Source organism: Psittacula echo (genome assembly GCF_963264785.1).
Source record: "Psittacula echo genome assembly, chromosome: 1".
NCBI classification, from domain to species: Eukaryota; Metazoa; Chordata; class Aves; order Psittaciformes; family Psittacidae; genus Psittacula; species Psittacula echo.
Genome location: NC_137735.1, coordinates 6,362,309 through 6,385,686, shown reverse-complemented (window position 1 = coordinate 6,385,686; position 23,378 = coordinate 6,362,309). Strand labels below are relative to the sequence as shown.

At 47.7% G+C, this 23,378-nt stretch overlaps 1 protein-coding gene across 1 annotated transcript in view; it reads right to left on the bottom strand.

Annotated features, from left to right (window-relative positions):
• The window catches only part of REEP1 (receptor accessory protein 1), a 67,474-nt gene extending 46,278 nt beyond the window's left edge, over positions 1-21,196 (bottom strand). The window contains exon 1 of the mRNA XM_080621010.1: positions 21,000-21,196. Within this exon, the coding sequence (XP_080477136.1) occupies positions 21,000-21,031 (32 nt within the window). The 5' untranslated portion in view covers positions 21,032-21,196. The remainder of the gene's footprint in view (positions 1-20,999) is intronic.
• Positions 21,197-23,378: the final 2,182 nt, after the last annotated feature.

Below are 23,378 nucleotides of genomic sequence, written 5' to 3'. Positions count from 1 at the left end.
AGAATTGCACCAGTTTACACTCAAGCTAATGCCTCAAAGTCTTCTTTACGGTCCTTCATAGAAGGCCAGTGTAGCTGTTATAAAAATACCCCACAGCCCTGCAGCTATTTTAGGAAGCAGATTTATTGCAGGTAGATGGCTTTACTAAGCCAGTCTGTTCTACTGCATGCTGCCTGGCCCAGTGGAGGTGGGCTGATGATGAGTTTGGTTGCCCTTGAGGCTAAGTGTTTACATGGACAGCATGTGTTGCTGGTGTGGGGCCCCAACCCATGGGTGAGGAGCTCTATGTTGATAGGAACACCATGAGGCTCTGAGCAGCTGCCTGCAAGAGATAACTTTTGTGGGCCCCATCAGAGGCATTTGCCCTGTTGCTGCTCCTCCCCTCTCCATGCTTTGGCTCAGCAGGACCCGCAGGAGAAAGCGGTCCTGGGCATCGAGCCTTCTCCCACTGCTTCATTAGACCCTTTCAGGGGAGCAGAAATAGCTCCTCACAGTGTGATGCTGAGGGCAATCGAATCTGTGCCTTTTAGAGGAGAAAACATTCCCAGCTATGTGACCGGCTCAGACCTTCACCCAGCTTCACAGCTCCGAAAGGCCTTAGCATCTGTGCGTGTCCCTGATGTTTTCCCTCTCCAGTTCCTGCTTTGAGAGCCCTGGCCTTTTCCAAGCCAAATAAATGGCAATTTGAAAACAAAATGGTATGTTTTAGATGGGAAGGGCTGCTTTTCCTGATTCTGGAGAGGGGGATGTTTATGTGGAAAAAGGCTTTTTTAGCAGCGCTGACATTATATTCCAGAGATGACAGATGGGCAACGATCTGTATTGTGAGTTAGCCTACAGATTCATGGCAGGCTTGTGGTACGAAAAGGAACAGAAAGAGACATATAACCCAACCAAACTCATTTCTAGGTTAAAAAAAGGTATCAAGTATGGATTGCATAGCAACAAAGCAGCTCTGCTCTATTTTCACACAAAACCACAAAGATCATGCTGCAAATACGATTTTGGAGTTATTTTAACTGGTGCTCTCTGAATGAACATTTAGGAAGCTTAAACACCTACAGAAATGCCAATTTCAAGCATAATCCTACATTCTGCATATCCAAGAGCTCAGTTCAGGCTTTCACCACCAAACCAGAAGTGCCACCATTGTCTGAGGAGGTGGTGAGAAAGACAAAAGCTCCTATTTGTCTATCCCTCATTGCACAAGAGATTTAGACTTCTAGTGTTGTGCTCATGGGACAGAGAACAGAAATAACAAATCAAATCAAATTATAACTCATCCACATTAACTGCAACATGAGCTCCTTGGAGTAATGTTACTTCCCAGGGACTTTATATTACTGGAAGCGCTTAACTAAGTACAAAGGGTATTTTAGCTCACTGATGTAATTTAAAAATCCATTTGGTCCTTTTTGGACCAAATATTCAGCTAAAACCATGTAAAATGTTGCCTTCCCATTGGGCTACCAATGGTTCAATCCACAGAAACGGATCAAGCAGTCCCAAAGCTGCTCTGAGTAGCACCAGGTCTCAGAGATCACCAAAACTCTTGGTAGAGGATGAAAACCCTGGTTAGATCCCTACAGTAGCCAAGGAGAGCAGTTTGGCATAGGAAGAGCTATCAGGCATGGTCATGGCCATCGTGGTGCAAAAAAGCCTGAGCAGAAACCTTACTATTGTCAGTAAATGAACAATAACCAGCATAACTCCTTCCATCAGTAAGTGACCTCAACTCCTTACACCGCTGGGGCTTGGAGCAACCTGCTCCAGTAGTGGAAGGTGTCCCTGCCCATGGTAAGGGTTGGAATTGGATGAGCTTTAAGGTCCCTTCCAACCCAAACCATTCTTGTATTCTGTGTGACTGTGCAACATTAACAGGGAAAACTAGAAGACCAAACACCTGGAAAGAGCAGCCACATTGAAACCACATGGGACCCAGCTCAATCATAAGCTTTGTGTTTCAGAGCTGGTACCTAACTCTTAGTTAAGTGAAGAAACAACCAACAAACCCCACACCCACCCTGGAAACATCTCAACAACACATTTCGAAGGAGGATTTCAAAGGGCAATATAAATGTTAATGACTTGAGTATCAAAGCTGATTGCACTTGCATTGATTTCTATTTCATTAGTGTCTTAAGTCTAATTTCAATGATAGGGCCTCTCAGACCCAGTTGAAATGCTACAGGAAGCTCACGTCAGACATGAATAGCACTCAGCTTGAAAGCAAGAGCACAGGAAACCTAAGGCAAGATGATTCTACAGGTGATTTCAGAGTATCCAGACCCTCTCACTGCTTTGGTTAATCGGGGTATCAGAATGTCACATGCTATATATATCAGCTGTGACATTGCAGGCAGTTCATGGGCTGTGCAAACCACCTTCTCTTTATGGCCCACAGACACAGGCTGCTATTTCTTCCTCTCAGGGAGGGTCTGGGCACCTGCTCTTTTAGTGGGATCTGCATAATTTCTGTTTAAGAAGTAAAGATACGCTCATACAGCTTGAAAAAGACTTCTATTTTTTTTCTCCTATGCATTAAATAAGGATTTCTAATGTGATTTTAATCAAGTTCTTTCCCCCGGGGTTATTTCTCATTTCATGCATCCTTTTTAATCCTTCCATTTTATACGTAAGGGTATCTTAATGAAACGCATGGTACAGCTGAGATAAACAGGAGGGGGAGATCTCCAGCTGGAGCTGAACTGATACAGAGCAGCCTCCAGCCTAACCTAGACATAATGGAGAGGAAACCAGAAGGAGACAAGGCTGTGCTGAAGCCACAGATCACTAATGAATAATCAACCAGAGCTTCTGGCTACCCCTCTGAATGCAGCTTCAATCACCAGCAAGATTATATGTCTCTAATTAAAATCAATAAGAAGAAACCGGAACATTTAGTGGTTAATCCTAAATCACAGGGTTGGGATAAGTGATAAAAACCAGCAGGTAGGGCAGCCTAAAGAATAGTCTGGTCTGGCACCTCTTGGGGCTGTCCCATGACATGTTCCTCCTTCACATATCGGTGCACAGGATGTAAAATGCCTACTGAATCCCCGAATATAGGGGACAGCCTATATTGGTTTGTATATTGTTAGGACAGGCTAACACTTTGGCTTCCGTGCTATCAAGGAGCTTCATCAATAGTGCTTAGTGGAGAGTAAGAGAACTTCTTCAGACGTAAACTGTCAGCCCATTTTCTCCCTTATCAACAAACAGCAGTTCAGATATTAAGAAAGCCCAAACTATTGCCAGCACCTTTCTTCCCCACACTGCCCCATCTGAGAAGAGAAAGAGAAAAACCCATGTGACAGCATTTAGAATGCTCCTGTTCAAGTGAAAGAATGGCAAAGGTGAGAAATAGAAATGTGTCCTTTAGACTAGAATCATAGGGTAATTTAGTTAAGAAGAGATCTCTACAACCTTTAACCTGAAACAGGACCAACTTGGAGTTTATACCAGTCCTGTACACTCAGGTTTGCAGTATATCCATCTCTGGAGCCTTGTTCCATGTTTGCTTACCCTGGCTTTGAAGAATTCTTTCTTTATAGCTCAAAAAAATTCCCGTTTCTACAACCTGTTTCCATTGCTCTCACCTTTCCATGGGCACCTCCACAAAGAGCCAGGCTCTACCTCTCTGTAACAACCCATCTGTTTCCGAAAGCAGTAAGATCTGCCCTTCGCCATCTCTTGTTCAGGCTGAACAAACTCATCCCACTCACCTCTCCTGACGCACTATGTGCTCCAGCCCCCTTCCACTGGACTCACTGTGCTTTTCTCGTGCCCTCTTTCTACCAGAGAGACCCAAATGGGACACATAACCCCAGCTAGAAACTCCCTTACGCTTGCCAAACAGAGGGGAACAATCACTTTCCTCAACCTTCTGGCCAACCCTCTTTCTAAATCAATCCTGTATTGAGGGTCCAGAGCACCCAGGGTCCCACTCCAATGAGGAGACTTTTCATTGCTGCTCAGAGAACCTTCTCGCTCAGCCACATCACACCCCTTCCTTTGCACGTGGTGCTCTCCCCAAGGAGCTAAACCAGGGTCCTGGTGTGACAATAACAGATGTCACTCTATAGCAGCCCTTTGAAGATGCTCTTTTAGCCTCCCTAAATGAGCCGTTGCAGTAGAACAAACCTTTGTGAAACAGAACTTGACCGCCAAGGGAAGTACGTGAAGAACAGCACCACATTGTTTTAACTCTGGGATTTAACATGGACCAGCCTGCCACTAGCAGAGAGCCTTAAAAGAAGGGGTTAAGGAGAGGAGACACTTGCAAACACCTATTGCTTTTATTCTCTTAGTCACTTTTGGTGAGCTGGTAGAACAGCTCCATTTCCCTTATCTCTACAGCCACATACCCACAGTGTAAGGCTTTGTGTCATTAACTGAGCAGCGTTGCTGTGAAACACAATGGCTTTATGGTAATGCGTGATCTATCATTACACAAAGCCATCAGTGGGGAGGTTGTTATCAGCTTATTTACTCCTGTGCCAAACACCACAGCCCAGGGGCTGGAGCTGAGATGACACTGCCTTGCTGCTGCTGGAGCTGGGAACCTCCCAGGGAAAGGAAATGACCCTACACATGCCCAATAGTCATGCTGTGATCATTCCTATAAGGATCAGAGGCTGCGAAGCCTTAATCGAGCTGCAGCTTCTTGAAAGGGCTTCCTTAAATGACAATCTCCACCACAGCACCTAAATTCATCCTTTAGAAGGTGGAGAATTGAATTTTTCAGGTTAAATAAAGAGTAAATGAAACTGATTCTACGAAGAGTTATATTCAGCGCTTTCCAAGGGTTCACCTGTGTAACGGCACAAATACCCGCTCCAGGATTCAGGAAGCTTTCATTTCTCTGACCTACTAATTCTAAGAGGCTTTCCAGGCCTATAACTGAGGGCATAGCTGGACCAGAGGCACAAATACCAGCGCCTGTCTCTTACCATCCTCCATTAATTCTCCCCAAGAAGCCTTTGGGTAATAGCTGAGTTCCCCTATCCCCATTGTAGAGATTGGTTTCCTGAGAGCCCAGCTGAGCATTGCCCTGGTTGGACATCCATCACGCAGCACCGATGTGCAAAAGCTGCATCTGCTGTGCCTTTAACTTGTGGGGTTGGGCAGGACAGTGTCCCTCTTTCTGGCCTGGGGCATACCAGCAGCAGTGCGCATGCAGTAAGATACTCCCAGGAGGAGATGGCAGCCGCAGAGCCTCTAAAATCCATGCCATTCCCTTAGGAACTTGCACGCTGCCCAGAACCACAGCCCAAATTAAAAGCTTCTGACTTGCAATTCACTTTGCAGGTGCATGTGACAGATATAACCCATGCAGTTTGCACACAGGATTCTAAACTCTCTTTGGCTTTACTCCATTAAGAGTACGGATGTACAAACATACATCAAGATAGAAACAGTGGAGTTCAGTCGCTTCCTCAGCACTCGGGGATGTTCCTTAAAAAGCAAGGCTTCTCTCCTGAACTCTGGAATCTCTTTACATCTATTTGACCTTCCTACATCACGAGTCATCCCACAGCTGAATATCCTTCTGCTACCAAAAGACAATTACTTCCCTTCTCCTCCCAAATCATTTTATCCCATTAAGCATCTCCAGGTTTTATAGCTGTTAACCAACATTGATTTCTTTTTTAATAGCTTCTTCCTGAACCTTAACAGGTGAAATGCCTTCCTGTTACACCAAGGACTGCAGATTTCAGTCCCATAGTGTTCTAGTAAGCAAACCTTGGGTCTTTAACTGTAGATAAGGCAGAGGAAGGGGTCTCTTTCACCTTCCACCAATTCTCATAGCACTACTACTACCCATCAGCATTACAGTTTTTAACAACCAACTATTACCTCTAGTGAAGGAGAGACTTACTAGCAAGGGCAGATACTTAGTGAAGCATCTCACTGTACAGCACTTCCTACTGAGAGCTTCACAACATGAACTGGAAATCATACACTCTGGATAGAGATATTCCTAAGGTAAAATCCTTTAGAGGAGCCTGAGGCAGAAGGCAGCTTTCAGAGATGATGAACATCTACAGGTTCCATTGACCATGCTAGAAATCAACTGGTTTTCACCACTGGAAAGCAGCAGTTTGGTCCCAGCTCAATGTGAGCTCTGGAAACAGAAGTCACAGTCCTAGGCTCTGCTCAGTGCCAGCCTTTATCACCTCCATCCTTGCACTTAGATGATCTCACCCTGTGAGATCACAAGACCGCCAGTTCTCACATTTGTTCCTTTCATCTCCTCGGGTGAGGGCCTGAAAGCGATCAGAGGAACATCTCCGTTCAAAATAAATCCTCGGGATAAATGGGTTCTAAGGGAGGCACAGACAAACAATCCGGGGGTTCAGAGTACAAAATCCAATGCACATGTATATATATATATATGCACATGCTATAAAGGTTGGGATTTAAACCCCAGCCTCTCAATTTGGTGAAGGGGCTTGATTCAGGGGTGTTTTTAATGCCTACGCAGATACTCAATCTCTATTCTGACAGAAAATGTCATGTTCCCATCTGCATTCCATTTTGATCTCTCCCAGACTTCTCTTATCTGTCTGGATGGCAGGCTTTGCCTGAGAGCATTACAGAGTAAAAGGGATAAGGCACGCCATTCCCTTCTGCTTTTCCCCAAGCACCAACACTCAAGTGTTCGGATCAAAGCCTGTGACACAGGCAGAGCTCCGTTCTCACACCATGAGGAAGACCTCTTTGTTTCGGGCATGGATAAAAAGCCCGAGCGTTGCACAATGCAGAACACTAAAGGCTTTGCCTCTTTCTTTTGGCTTGGGGACTTCACCTCGTTTCCCTCCTCACCTTGTCTTACACACATACACCTTGTAGCTGGTAGCTACTCAGTATATAGAATGAAAGAGAAACTGAGGCTTAGGAGCCAGGTGGAGGCTTCACAGATATAACGGGAGAGGAAAGCAAAGGGAAAGAGAGTCCCTGCTTCCAAGTGACAGCGATTTCTAAGCAAGCAGCTGCTTGAGAAGGCAGCTTGTGCTTTTAGTGGGAACACCCACACTGCCTGCTATCTTATGTATGCATTGCCATCACTTCTTATTCATTGTGATACCGCTGGTTGAACTGCCACAGGCCAGCGTTTGTGCTCCTTGCCAGGCAAGAGGATTCACACAGAAGGAGGAGAGTGTTACAAATGCAACTCTCCAGAAACAAAGCCTTGCTGTTTTGAAACGCAATGGTTAATAGTCTCCAGTACAACATGGAGCTGGGTATAAAAGGTGCCTTGAGAACTGGGTCTTCACAGACTGCCCTCACTGATGGACTCACTGCCCAGGGTGAGGTTTCTTGGTTTCGAGAACATACCTAAACCACAACAGTGTTTGAACAGGGCTCTGATTTGTTACAACCAAGTATCTGCAGAGCTCAGCAGAATGGTAATTGGAAAAGAATGCTGAGCCATGCCAGTGGCCTGAGCGCACATCGGAGCGCAAACACCTCAGAACCCACTATAGCAAAGAGAGGAAAAATACCTCATCTGTAAGTAAATCCTGGGTGTGGAGAGAGATTCTACACAGTGGATTTCCATGACATTAACTATGAGTCAGGACACTGAGCAGACAGTTTAGGTTTAAGCACCGTGCAAAATCTGGCATAGCATCTAGGCACTTAGAATGCATGGATGGCAGGCAGGGTCTTTCACTCTGGCTGTATGCAGCCTCTTACCCAGCCCTGCTCACCCTGCACTGATCTAGGAATAGTCTGTACAAATATCCATAGGGTCTGCATCATCAATCACGTACCTCACAGCCCCCTGGGCGCTGGAATTGGATGTCAGTGAGCCCTTGGGATTCCCAGGTCTGGAAAGCCAGGAAAGCAGCACTGGTTTCAGACCGTCAGGATCAGGGATGCTGGCTAACAGCTAATGGCAGCAGGCCGCGGTTAGCTAACCTGCTGCTCTGTAACACACCTCCACATGAGGTTACAGGGATGAAGCACAAGAGATGACAGAGTTTGTTCCTGTCTGACATGATTAAAGTAGCTTTAAAATGTATGTGCTCGAGTGGTCTGCAATAAGGCGTTGGGATTCTTTGGGCTGAATCTAAAGAGAAGGCGGTCGTGCCCTTCATCCTCATCCTTCAGTGGGTATTAACCCTTATTAGAGAAAAGCTCAATAGTGAAGCTCAACAGAGAGCTCCAGATCTGGGGTCAGAAACAGGCAGAGAGTTGGGCTTGTTCAGCTGGAGGAGAGAAGGCTCTGGGGAGACCTTAGAGTCCTCTCCAGGGGCTACAGGAAACCTGGAGAGGGGCCTTGGACAAGGGCCTGTAGGGACAGGACAAGGGGAATGGCTTTAACCTGCCAGAGGGGAGACTGAGATGAGCTCTTAGGCAGAAGCTCTTCCCTGTGAGGGTGTTGAGGCGCTGGCACAGGGTGCCCAGAGAAGCTGTGGCTGCCCCATCCCTGGCAGTGTTCAAGGCCAGGTTGGACACAGGGGCTTGGAGCAAGCTGCTCCAGTGGAAGGTGTCCCTGCCTGTGGCAGGGGTTGGAACTGGATGAGCTTTGAGGTCCTTTCCAACACAAACCAGTCTGTGATATCTTCATTACAGGCTTTGGGACAGCCCATGTGATTGGCTCTGGTTGCTGAAATGCAGGTAAAGCCTGATTCCAACCTAGTGATTGAATTCCCAACACTAAAATGAAAGAAAGGATAAACAACTGTCCTGGCAGAATCATGTCCTCCATCTGTCCCCACTCAAAGACACTTACATTTGAGGCTCCTAAGGAACAGAAGTTCTCTGTTATCCTGAACTGGCCAATTTCTGGCCTATAATTCAATTTTCTAGGATCCAGCTGGCACCTTCTAGAAGGTCCTCGATGTTCTGAGCTGCAAACACAACCTGGGTAGATTTACACCACTCTGACTTCGGCAGCGCTGCAGCAGTTAACACAACTTGAAGCCCTGGTATTGCCTTAGGGATAAGAAAATGATTGAGGTTTGCATTGAACCACCATTTTCCAGCTATTCATTCCCTCTGTCTGCAGAACATCCACCCTTGATCCTTCAGGTTCACCACAAGCCAGGACTGACAATTCTTTGCGGTGGCTCTTGTTAAAATTGGGCAATGCATCACTCAGCCCATTTCCATGGGCACAACAGAGAAGCTGCAGTTACACCAGATCTGAACTATTTTCCCCCTCTCATCTATTGTGGGGTTGTTGTTAGAAGGTTACATACAGAATATTTCTATTGAATTCCATCCTTTCCGTTTGGATTATTTCATTGCACAAGGATTCTGTACCTGTGCTCATGTGCCTGTAAGGCTTTTTTGAGCCTAAGAAATGATGCACTCATCACTGAGCCACTGGAATGGGCTGCTCAAAGAAGTGGTGAATGCTCCATCCCTGGCAGTGCTCAAGGTCAGGTTGGACAGAGCCTTGGGTGCCATGGTTTAGTGTGAGGTGTTCCTGCCCATGGCAGGGGGTTGGAACTGGATGATCTTAAGGTCCTTTCCAACCCAAACCAGTCTGTGATTCTATGATTTGATTACTAGGTTAAAGGAGAAAAGCTGGTGCAATTCCTGCTGGATCTAAGAACCTGCAAATCTTCTAAATGAATGTGTGATTACTCAGTTATCTCTAAGTGTTCAGGTGCTGAACCATCATTACCGGTCCCCATCTAACAGCCTGCTGTGACACAACACCCCATATATACATATATACCATTTATACACCATAGGCAAGGATCTATCTCAAAACGTATCCAAATACTGGTGAAACCAGCTTTGTCTAATGAGACAAAGTGAGATGGGAGACTGCAAGCACAGACATAGGTATAGGCAATAAAGCACAGAGATTCTGGTAGGCCTGCTAAAAACTACCATAGCGATGAGATTCATGACAGTTATAGCTCCATACATCTATGGATACGCCCATGAGAGAGAATCCCTGAGAAGGGATTATTAGATCACAGTTTCTCCCTAAATCATTCGAGTCAGCAGGGGGTTGGTTTGAGTGACAGCATCCTGACAGCTATGAAAAGAGGTCAGCACAACAGAACAAGCTGGAGAAAATCCTACATCATCTATGCAGGATGCTATTTCCTCTTACTTCACTGTGGGTTTAAGGTATCTGTTTTAAGTAACAGCTTCCTCTCTCTATTTGATCCCACAAGAATGACCCTTTCTGTATATAGGACAGCAGAGTGTGTTGCCATGGAAATTTTTATGATCTACTTAAATTCAACAAATGCAACCTTATGGGGTGCATTCCCCCGAGGATCCCCATTTAATTCTTAATGTTCTTTCTAAATAGCAGCATCTTTCTGGTTTGGCCAAAATCCTCATCAACAGAGTGAAAACAACAAACCTGGGAAGTGGGATCCTTTGTGCAGCTGCGAAACAGGGAAGATGTAAACAGCCTCCAAGCTGCCCTGTCAGCGTGCTTCAACTCACACCTACATGGATCATCCGGAAGGCAGAAAGTCCCATTCAGTGCTGCCCATTATCATCCCAGTCTTTTCCCTTGAAATGTATCACTAAACCTAAAGCCTTTCAGCCTCTGGGCAGCTCCAGCCTCCATCTTTCTCCTTCAAGTGTCACCATGAATTCTGCAGGTAGATTTTAGGAGCCAGATGGTGTTATTCAGGCTGATCTAACACTGGGGACAGTTTGTTGTGGGTCACATAATATGGGGGGCTCAAAGGGCTAAGTTTAGACCTGCACAGGCAAACAGCTTCCCAAGACCCCAGCAGAAGAAGCAGCAGGACAAGCAAAACCCTTCCAATGAGCAGGATAAGGCTTAAGAGCCTCAAATTGCTTGTCCATGAAGGGGTCCAAGGCAGAGCATGGCTCAGAGCAGCCCAGTGGGAACTGCCTGAGGCAGAACAGCGACCTTACCACTATGGCTGTTTGACTTGCAGCCTGGGTGAGATGTTCTGCATCTTCCAGCAGCCTTCCTGTATCTGAAGGGGGGCTATAGGGATGCTGGGGAGGGACTCTTCATTAGGGACTGTAGTGACAGGACAAGGGGTAACGGGTTCAAACTTAAACAGGGGAAGTTTAAATTGGATATAAGGAAGAAATTCTTTACTGTGAGGGTGGTGAGGCACTGGAATGGGTTGCCCAGGAAGCTGTGAATGTTCCATCCCTGGCGGTGTTCAAGGCCAGGCTGGACAGAGCCTTGGGTGCCATGGTTTAGTGTGAGGTGTCCCTGCCCATGGCAGCGGTTGGAACTGGATGATCTCAAGGTCCTTTCCAACCCAACCCATTCTATGATTCTATGATTCTGCCCACACGCTCATGCCGAGTGTGAGAGCATTTGGGCTGAAGACCTCAAGACAAGGGTAGCCATGAAGTGTTGGATGACAGGAGAAGGTTGTCTTCCTGTGATTGTTCTGCTCTTAGTCTTGACCAAGTGCTTCCCTATCTCTCCTCCCTAGAGGGGTTTTCCTCATGAAATGCCATCTAAGATCCCTGGTTTCACTCCTCCAGTCAGGATTGCTCTGCCATACGAAAGGCCATCCCTATGCAAAACATCCCACAGCATCCCTAAACTATCAACCACTGGCTTGGAAATCTCAGCTCTCAGTTCATATTTACAGGGCCAAATTCTACTGCAGAGAGCGTGCCTCATGCCCACAGCAAGGTCTATCCCATGTGAAGCAGAACTGACAGCTTATATGGACAGAAGTTGTCACTCAAGCCTATTTTACAGGTACCACATTAAGAAACAATAGCTAACTCGCCCTCTGCCCGCAGGGACTCTGCAGCACTGCTGAATCCAGGCTCTTGGTATTCTCATATAGAATCTGCAGCACAAGTCTCTTCCTCCTCCCTCATACAAGCTATTTGTCATAAGCCTCCCTCTAGAACATGAGGCAAGACATGTCTGTCAGGTTTTGGCTTTCCTCTAAAAACACTTATATAGAGGCTGGAAACAAGAGATAGAATAAATGAGCTCAACGGAGCTGAATGAAAGGAAGGAACAGTATGAACTCAACAGCTCCTTGAGCAGGAGCTGCAACTGTTGATGCTGATAGCACTGACTTGCTTGGTAGACTCAAAGGCAGGCGACACACATTGCCTACATCCAAAAAGGCACAAAATTCCAGACAAACATGAGGGACATTCTTTCTAGCTCCCCACAAACAGGTTCATCAATACTGGGTTTGTTGCCCTGTAAAACTGCCCGTTTTGGAAGCAAAAGATGACTGTTGGCTCCATCAGAGAGAACGGGGGAAGGCAAACTGCAGCTTTATCGACCACTTGATCAATTCCCCCTTTGGAATTGGTGCTTATTTATCAGCAATCAGTGTGTGAGCAGGAAGGGGCACAGCAAACAAGGAGGCAGCATCTGAAGAAACAACCGTTATGCAATGTGTCAGCAGGGCAGCATTCCCAGCTGTCCCCCTGTTGCTCCCAAGTCTGTCTCCAACCTGACACCTAATCCTCTGCCTCCATATAAATGTGTGTCCCTTCTGAAACACAATCCCGGCTTTTCAGTTCTACTTACTGTACAACCAGCTTCTCTCCCTCTTCAGTATCATGGAATCACAGAATGGTTTGGGTTGCAAAGGACCTTAAGATCATCCAGTTCCAACCCCCCTGCCATGGGCAGGGACACCTCACACTAAACCATGTCACCCAAGGCTCTGTCCAACCTGGCCTTGAACACCACCAAGGATGGAGCATTCACAACCTCCCTGGGCAACCCATTCCAGTGCCTCACCACCCTCTCAGTAAAGAACTTCTTCCTTATATCCAATCTAAACTTCCCCTGTTTCAGTTTTAACCCGTTACCCCTTGTCCTATCACTACAGTTCCTAATGAAGAGTCCCTCCCCAGCATCCTTGCCCTTCTGGCTATGTGGCAGTCTACAGAGCACTGCTTTATCATCCATATCAAACTAAAATCCCTTGTCCTGACCTTCTAGATCCCACAAAATGCACCTACAAGGAACAAAAAGCAGAGCACCCTACCAGGGGAACGTGCCTGCTCTGAGGTGCATCTCAAAAGATGAAGCTTGGGAAGTACCACCCATGTTTCTAGTCCTGACACGCTGCTCCAGGTCCTGCCTGCAGGATGAGGCAAACCCTCTCCTGTTATCCCAGCCCTCCTCCTCAGAAACGTACTATTCATAGCAAAATAAAACACAGCTTTCGTTTTGTGGCTTCTTCTTGTTCATTCTCACCACCGTGCCCCCCATCTGGTTTGCCTGTATTTCACCAGTTTCAATTCAGAGCTCCTCAGAGCAGGCATCTTGTCCTATTACATGCATGTGAAATGCCAAAACAGAAGGTGAACACTGTACTAGGCATAGCATCACAAAGAAATTACCAAGGAGCACAGGATCAGTCTCATAAATGATGCACGTAGGAGGCAGAGCTGCATTTATTCATACATTATTTATTTCTATATTGCTACAGAATTCAGAAGAACCAGCTACAGACTAAATGCCATTGCCAAGGGTGCCTAGGGAGGAAATGAACTCTATCCCAGGGAAACCAGGACATGCTGCAAAATCAAGAATACTAAATGAGACTTCCTGCCCAAAAGGGTTTACAATCTAAAGAGCATACGAGTAATAATGAAAGTATGGGACATGGAACAGAAGTATGAGACATGGGGAAGTATTGTAAGGGTCGTGAGGCGTTGGCACAGGCTGCCCAGAGAAGTGGTGAATGCTCCATCCCTGGCAGTGTTCAAGGCTGGGTTGGACAGAGCCTTGGGTGACATGGTTTAGTGTGAGGTGTCCTGGCTCATGGCAGGGGGGTTGGAACTCAATGATCTTAAGGTCCTTTCCAACCCTAACTATTCTACGATTCTAGGACACCTTCCTCTACAAAAAGCAGCACGTGATGAATTTCAACAACACAGGTGATTTAAGTCAGATTTAGCCATCTAAGTGTTTTGCTTGCCAAAAGCCCCATTACAAGGACGCATCCCTCCATTAAGCTGTTTCAACTCACCAGACCTACCTGCAATGTGCGGACTGACCCTGACCCAGTCAAGTGTCGAAGTCAACAAAAGGAAATAGACTCAGATCCTAGCTGCCTAACGAGGACATGGAAGAAATGTTGACAATTAAAAGCTCTATGGTAATCCAAACTAGCCAATACTCTGCTCTCGTGAGACCTCACTTGGAGCATTGTGTGCAGTTCTGGTGTCCTCAACATAAAAAGGACATGGAACTGTTGGAACAAGTCCAGAGGAGGCCACGAGGATGATCAGGGGCTGGAGCACCTCCTGTATGAAGAGAGGCTGAGAAAGTTGGGGCTGTTCAGCCTGGAGAAGAGAAGGCTGCGTGGAGACCTCAGAGCAGCCTTCCAGTATCTGAGGGGGGGCTATAGGGATGCTGGAGAGGGACTCTTCATTAGGGACTGTAGTGACAGGACAAGGGGTAAAGGGTTCAAACTTAAACAGGGGAAGTTTAGATTGGATCTAAGGAAGAAATTCTTTACTGAGAGGGTGGTGAGGCACTGGAATGGGTTGCCCAGGGAGGTTGTGAATGCTCCATCCCTGGCGGTGTTCAAGGCCAGGTTGGACGGAGCCTTGGGTGCCATGGTTTAGTGTGGGGTGTCCCTGCCCATGACAGGGGGGTTGGAACTGGATGATCTTAAGGTCCTTTCCAACCCTAACTATTCTATGATTCTATGAATACTCCTGCAGCATTCAAGTCTTCACCTACCTCTACGATTAGTCTGAAAGTTCCCAAGACACCATCTCTGTCTGCTGAAAGCATGGCAGCAGAAAGGCAAATGCAGTCCTTAATACTTAGAAGCAACTGTTCAAGAAGTAGGAGACACGATCATAGACGTATAGAATGGTTTGGGTTGGAAAGGACCTTAAAGCCAGGTTGCTTCAAGGCCCATCCAGCCTGGCCTTGAACACTGCCAGGGCTTCCCCACTCTCACAGTGGTAAAAAACTTCTTCCTAATATCTAAGGATTTACCAGTTTTAAGTAGTGTAATTCCTTGACTTAGGAGCCTGACTCAGGCAGTCTGTCTGTTGTATCCTGCTCTCTGTGACATTGATAACAGCAGTGAGGATCTGAAAGGGAATGGGTCGCTATTCAGAGTATTTAACTCTTTGGTTGTTTATTTCAGGTAGCAGCTATGCAAGTCCATAGTTTTGATCTAACCAATCCCAAATCCATAAAATGAACCACAAACACATGGCCCAGTTCCCTTGCTCAGATCCCCTTCCATTAATTTATTGATCAAGGAGCCTGGAGGAAATATACCCGTTATCTATAGGTTATACAGTTATATAGGTTTTCTGTGGAATACTGGACACATCACTTGATCTCCCAGTGCCTCAGCACCCTTATCAGTACAATGGCAGCAAAAATCATTCTAACACAGCACTAAATGAATGCTTCAAAGTGCTTTAATAGAGTGAAACGGGAAGAGTCCCACAAGGGCAAAACACTCTATTAGGGCAGCTGTAAAGACCAAGTCCCTCAGCTATATCCCACAACTTGTAGTTTGGTACAACATCCTTCCTCACCAAACCAGGACTAGTAACATCTGTGCTGTGCACACAACTAACGCTTCCCCATTGGGCCTAGAAGCATTCCCAGCACATCTGTGCCTGAGCAGGAGTATCTGGGTCAGGCTGGCAGAGCAGCAGCAGCGTTATCCTGCAGTGCCAGCACCAGGGTCACGTTTCACATGAAGGGCAAAGCAAATGTCACACCTGCGCCTCTGTCACTTACTGTCACCAACAGGTCCTGCCCCTCAGCAAAGCTGCACAGGCAGGGATGCACGTGGTGGGCACTGAGCTGGGAGCCACAGAGACTGCTTGCTGTTCATAGAATGGTTTGGGCTGGAAGGGACATTAAAGCTTCTCCAGTTCCAACCCCCTGCCACTGGCAGGGACCCCTTCCACTAGACCAGGTTGCTCCAAGCCCCTGTGTCCAACCTGGCCTTGAACACTGCCAGGGATGGGGCAGCCACAGCTTCTCTGGGCACCCTGGGCCAGCACCTCAGCACCCTCACAGGGAAGAGCTTCTGCCTAAGAGCTCATCTCAATCTCCTTTCTTTCAGTTTAAAGCCATTCCATACAAAGCAGTAAAAACCAGAATCCTTCACATCACCTACCAGCACCAAGCAAATAACACAGACTGTGAAAAGGGACCTTCACACATGTGGTGTGTAACAACTGAAACACTGACATACCAACAGCCAAAGCATTGGGGTATGCTATGCCTTCGCTTGCCTGAGCAGCTCCTGTCCCTGCCTGCCTCTGGGAAAGAGGATTCAAGTTATTTTCTGCCATCATATAGCATCTATTATATGGATTTTGGGGTGGGTTTTTTCATTCATATATCCCTCCAGGCTTCCCATACACAAACAGGAGCAGGAAGGATGTGCTAAGTTTCTCTGAAATGGAAAAGCGGAAAGAGAAAGCTGACAAATTGAGACAGGGAAGGAAATTTCATTCATCAGCTTAAAGAATTCCTTGGTTCCTCTTTGGCTTTGCTCAGACCTACCCACTCCCAGTGGCACCCACAAGAAAGAATGCCTCTGGGAAATCCCTGTTACTTCCACACAGGGCTGGGAATTGTCTGATATATTCATAAATGAGGCTGCCACACCACTTGACATCAAACCCTGAGAGATCAGACAGGCCATTACTGATGTTGTGATTTACAAGAAAACAAATACAGGCAAAAAAGCATCATTAAGGCTGTGGGTTTTCTCCACGTTTAACCATTCTGTAGTAATCTGTAATGCACTCCTAAGCTCCTCACAGCAGGAATTCAAATGCCCAAGACACGCAGAATCATCTCAGCTATTGATGACCCATCTGATCCAGCCTCATTTCTACTGCCATCTCCTTCCTTTGCCACACTTTGCAGATGAAAAGGCTTTCACAGTGCCGAACTTTCAGAATTGGAGCCAAAATCTGTATTTCTGCTCTGCATTGCTCCGAGCACAAAGAGCAAGTTCCATGTTTGTGGGAAAAGAACAGGAATTCCATGCAAATGCAATAGGCTGCATTTACAAGGATACCAGAGAGGGCCTCTTCATCAGGGACTGCAGTGATAGGACAAGGAGTGATGGGTTCAGACTTAAACAGGGGAAGTTTAGGTTACATATAAGGAAGTTCTTCACTGTGAGGGTGGTGAGGCACTGGAATGGGTTGCCCAAGGAAGTTGTGAATGCTCCATCCCTGGCAGTGTTCAAGGCCAGGTTGGACAGAGCCTTGGGTGACATGGTTTAGTGTGAGGTGTCCCTGCCCATGGCAGGGGGGTTGGAACTGGATGATCTTAAGGTCCTTTCCAACCCAAACCATTCTATAATTCTCTATATTACCACTTTAAACTTCAAAATGCTTTTAGACAACAGCCAAGACACATAGCAGATCAGTAACCACCTAGGACTGCCAGTGCTGCACACCGTAGATGAATCGGATTCCAATAATGAAGACAAATCCCAAGTCCTTCTGCTAGAGTGGTCACTACCACTTGAAGCAAGAAAGAATCTCCTTTGGAATGAACAGCAATGAACTGCAGATGGCAGGACATGCCACTGATCCCTTCTGGTTTGTCTCAGGGAAGATGAATGCAGCACAGTTCATTGCACTCCCTAGAGGAGCAAACTGAGATACAGGTGTGCCTGGATGTCCTCTGAGATGTACTCACAGATGATGGATAAAAAAGAGGCTGTAATTAACCCACGAGTAAGGATGTCATCCCATTGCAGTAACTGGGAGAGACCAAGCAACAAATAACTCCAAAACCAAATAAAGCCAAAGAATTCTTTAACCTGATGCAACAATTACAGTGGGCAGAGACATCCCTTGGTGGAAAAGTCACCTGTAACCTACTACCATGAGAAAAAGAACAGCCTGATGTCACTGTCATTGAAGCGAGTGAGAAAACCTCCCTGAACCACAGGAGGATGAGAACTGAGCTCTTAAAGGAGAACTATCCAGGGACAGGATTATCTTTTTGTTTCACGTTTGTACGGTACCGAGTGCAGGCCCTGGCATAATAAAGTCTTTGACTTTAACACACGGCTGTGGCAGGACAAGGTGCTGCTCTGAAGTTTCTCTTCTGGGGGTCCTCAGAAGCCACTCCAGCACGAACACAAAGCCCAAACACTACAGCTGAAATGATGGAAGAGGTCTGCAGTGATTTCCTGCTGAAGTGGGTGAGAAGTGCTCATAGACTCCTCTCCTTCAGCAACATTCTGGTAATAGGAAGTGCCAGGACAGAGACAGTAAGAATCAAACCCAAGACAGCAGAAGCAACAAAGCACCCAAGAGCCAAAGCAAAGGTTTGCCTTTTGCTTTAAAGCCCTTCCTATTAGCTGAGTCATATCAGCCGTAACCCCATAGAGATCAGCAGAAGAGCACAAAGCAATATCCACAGTGTGATGAAACCAAACCACATTCCCCATAATCCTTATCAGCTAACAAGATTTGATGAAAAAGCAGCTAAACAGGTGTGAGCAGGGGGGAAAAAAGCCCAACCAGCTGGCCACTGTACTTAGAGCACAGCTATCTGCGCTGATGGATCAACTAGTGACTCAAAATAGGACTAGAGAACCTAAATCTTTGTCATGATCCTAATGTGAAGACCACAATACTCAAGGAGTTCAGTGATGCACCTAAGAGTTAACCTGAATGGCAGCAGGTCTGTGCTGTGCTGTCTTTTCCTGGTCTTCTTGTGCTGCACATACCCCCTGGTGCAGGACCAACTCAGCTGGTTAATAGTAAGGAAGGAGCCTGGATGAAGCTCACTGGTCACCAGCAAGAAACCACCTGCCTGCCTTTGTTTGTCCTGTCAGGGTTTCCAGCATCTGATGGATGTAAGACTGTATACAAGCTCCTCTTTTTCGGTGTCATGTTAGCTCTAGGAAATGGGGTTTTAAGCAACACACTACAGAGTTCAGGTTTCTTACTGGGATCATAAGAGACCAGCACTTCCTGGTGCAAAACATTCTTAAAGGATAGGAAAGCTGAAGCCCAACTGAGTTCTGTCAGAGCTTTAAACTGACAGAGGGGAGACTGCAATTAGACATTAGAAAGCTCCTTCCTGTGAAAGCTGGCACAGGGTTCCCAGAGAAGCTGTGGCTGCCCCATCCCTGGCAGTGTCCAAGGCCAGGTTGGATGGGGCTTGGAGCAACCTGCTCTAGTGGAAGGTGTCCCTGCCCGTGGCAGGCTTTAAGGTCCTTCCAACCCAAACTGTTCTATGATTCTATGACACTAAGGAGCAGAGCAAAGACAGTGGGGATGAAGTTTGGCTTGCCCTAAGTTTCCTGCAAAAACTCTTCTACAATTATCACTATGATTACTAAATGAGTCACATTTATACCATATATCCAAAATGTTATTTGCTGTTAAAATTCTAGCATAACAAATAACTGGTACCACCCTCAAAACAGGTGATTTCACACTGTGACATGCTATTTAGATACATAAAGCTGAAGGGAACAGGAAGGTTTCTATGTTCAGCTGATTCCGGACTGCAGATATCAACTGCTCTATGTCTTGCCCCTACCAGGTTTTTACCCAGTCTGTGTGTCTTAGATGAAATCACCCATGTATGTGTCTGTGTGTCAAAGCAAGGAAGTTAAGCTACTATCACTGTATAGACTTCTTCGTTGGTGAGGATGAGTTGGGTTATGTGATGACAGGTTGTTTCAAAGTGGAAATAAGTCCAGTAGAGAAGAAAGAAAAGCAGCCTTGGACAATACAGCTCCCATTGCACAGTTACACTGGCCAAATTAAATCACTGAAATATTTAACATGCCTTCCCATAATGAAGTGCAAAGCCAGTGACACTGCAGCTGAATCCAGATGATACACCTCCAGGAGCTAAATACAACTCTGGACCACCACCCCCCCAGATCTTCATATCCGACAGCCACCTGATGTCTTAGTGATACAGAGACATAGCTTAGACCAAGGTGAACGTTCTTTGTGATGTTTCATCTCATATGGCAGAAGAGGAGACCTTGACAATGCCTTTCTGGAACCACACTGCTGGTGCAACATCATGGCATGCTTCTTTCAGACAAAGAAAGCTACAGGCCCTCGCAGCCCCTCTGCAATAACTTAAGAGCACAACACATGTTCTCCTCGGTCTGCAGCTGAATGTAGCAGGGCAGAGGGAACTGGCAAAGGATTCACGTGATTCAATGCACTAACCTTGACCAGCCCTGCTTCCAGCGCTGAGACAGAGCAGCCATCCTGCTGCCCCACCTTAAGCCTCAACTCCCTCCCTCCTCCCCCAGGAATTTTCCCTAATGCCACTAGAAATGCTCTTCTCCCACTGAATCTCTTCTCAGGTGAGGCAGACGAACATAAACCTTGAGCTCGCCCCATATTCCCCTGGTGCCTGGGAAGAATTTCCAGGGATTTCTCCATGTATTCCCACCTACAGCCATGGGAAAAGCCGCAGGGCAAGTGCAGAGACCCACACGCTTCTCCTCAAAGGTTAAAGAGAAACCGAGCCCGGGTTTTGAGAGGGCAGCAAGGTGCGAAGAGGGAAGAACGGTTTTGGGGGTTTCTTTACCCAAAATAAGAAAGGAGGCGGCAGCGGGGGGAGACCCCGCAGCGCCTCTCCCGCGCCCCCTCGCGAGCCCCCGCCGAGCCCCGCTAACAAAGCGCCGCTGCCCAAACCCATCTCAATTTCCCCCCGCAGATGCTCGATCCCCTGCATCCTGACCCCGAGCCCCTCCATCACCGTGCGGTACCAACCACCCTCCTCCTCCTCCTCCCTTGCCACCTTCTCTTTTCCCCTGGGAATGCCCCCACGCTGGCAAACACCGCCTGACCCACCTATTTTCTCCCACCAAAAGCAGCCGAGCGCCCCATCCCTAACAACAACCGGCTAAATTTAGCCGAGCCGCCGCTAGCACCGCGTATTCATAGCGCGGGTGAGAGGGACCAGGCAGCGCATGGTCATACAGACATGGACATACAGACATGCATACACACATACAGACATGCACTCACACATACAGGCAGGCAGACAGACGCACGCAGGTGCCGGCCGGCAGCTTACTCACACCACGAGCCTGGAGATGATCCATGAGACCATGGCGCTGCGTGCCGCAAGGCTTGGCTCTCCCGCTGGGGAGGGCTCGCCCCGGCTCCTCGCCCGCCGCCGGCCGCCGCCCGAGTGAGCGGGGCGGGCGGCTCGGCCATCCGGCCCCGCAGCCTCAGCGCAGCCTCACTGGCGGCGCCGCCGCCGGCAGCCAACGCGCAACCGGGCCCGGCCGCGGAGATTGGGCAGGGCCCGCGGCCGCCTCTCCCTCTGCCCGCCCCGGTGCTCGGCGCTGCGGGAGGAGGAGGAGGGATGAGGAGATATGAGGAGATGCTCCCCCGACGCTCCCTGCTTCCCCAACGTCAGATATCCCCCTCCTTACGGGAGGGCGGTGGCTGGACCACCATAGCCCAGCAGGACATGAAGCCAACCCTGTCTAGACTGCTCCTATCATAGAGTGGGTTGGGTTGGAAAGGATCTTAAGCTCATCCAGTTCCAAGCCCCCTGCCATGGGCAGCGACACCTCACACTAAACCATGTCACCCAAGGCTCTGTCCAATCTGGCCTTGAACACTGCCAGGAATGGAGCATTTACCACTGCCTTGGCCAATCTGTTCCAGTGCCTCACCACCCTTACAGTAAAGAACTTCTTCCTTATACCCAACCTGAACTTCCCCTGTTTAAGTTTAAAGCCATTACCCCTTGTTCTAGCAATGCAAGGGCAAGGCTAAGGTGTAGTGTTCATGGGCTTCTTGGATATAAAGGAAGAGATGGATTCCTCTCCACACCCCAAAGCCTCCCAACACAAGAGATGAGGGTGTGAGCCACACAATCCAGGTGGATCCCCATCAGTGGCAGTGACAAGAGCTAGCCATCTCTCCTCCATGCTGGTTTTCATTAGAGGTCTCACAACTGGCAAATCTCATTTCCACAAGCAGCATTTGCCCACATGCAAAACAACAAATCCCAGAATCATAGAATCCCAGGTTGGAAGGGACCTTAAGGGTCATCTGGTCCAACTTTCCTTGGCAAAGCATGACCTAGTGCAGATGTCCCAGCACCCTGACCAGTCAAATCTTAAGTGTCCACCACTTCCCTGAGGACAGGGGGTCATCCACAATGTCGGCTTGATCTGCAGGGGTTCTTCCCTAAGCTTCCTTTGGATTTGCTTCTTTTCCTTTACTACGCTGGCACATGCCCAATGTGACAATCGACAGAAATCATCATCTATGGGAATTCATGATGCATTTTAGTCTTGTGGTAACCCTTCAATCTCAATCTCGCCACTGTGAAACCAGCCCTGAGGTTCACTCAGAAGCTGCTCCATGGAGCAATCAGTGGTTTCAGGTGTTAGGGCCAGGGCTCCAGCCACACTGGAGGGGTGGATCCCTGCCTCCATGCCCAACAATTGTTCTTTTCTAGGACTGTGCATGGGCAGCAAATCTGCCCCCATCAGTCTGAGACAGCAGAGCTGCGAGAGCTGGAATTCCCTCATGTATCATGAGTTACCTGTGAGGAGCTCTTATGGGGAGAGATTGATCATTTCCAACCAGAGATAGCAGAGGCAGGAGCTGACCTCAGACCTGTCCAACCCCAGCTGGCCACAGGCATCCTCAAACTCCTGCCCATCCCCATGATCATCCTGCAATGTCCAGTTCTTACCTATCTCCTTTCTCCTGCTCAGTTCCAAGTCCTCCATTAAGGGGTCATCTGTTGTTATGATATGTAGTAGCATCCTACTCTCCAGCTAAAGCTGCAGCTACAGACAGACATAGAATCATAGAACAGTTAGGGTTGCAAAGGACCTTAAGATCATCCAGTTCCAAACCCCCTGCCATGGGCAGGAACACCTTACACTAAACCATGTCACTCAAGGCTCTGTCCAACCTGGCCTTGAACACTGCCGGGGATGGAGCATTTACCACTTCCTTGGGCAACCCATTCCAGTGCCTCACCACCCTCTCAGTAAAGAATTTCTTCCTTATATCCAATCTAAACTTCCCCTGTTTAAGTTTGAACCCATTACCCCTTGTCCTATCACTACAGTCCCTGATGAAGAGTCCCTCTCCAGCATCCTTGTAGGCCCTCTTTAGATACTGGAAGGCTGCTATGAGGTCTCCACGCAGCCTTCTCTTCTCCAGGCTGAACAGCCCCAACTTTCTCAGCCTGTCTCCATACGGGAGGTGCTCCAGTTCCTGATCCTCGTGGCCTCCTCTGGACTTGTTCCAACAGTTCCATGTCCTTTTTATGTTGAGGACACCAGAACTGCACACAGTGCTCCAAGTGAGGTCTCACGAGAGCAGAGTAGAGGGGCAGGATCACCTCCTTGGACCTGCTGGTCACGCTCCTCTTGATGCAGCCCAGGATACGGTTGGCTTTCTGGGCTGTGAGCGCACACTGA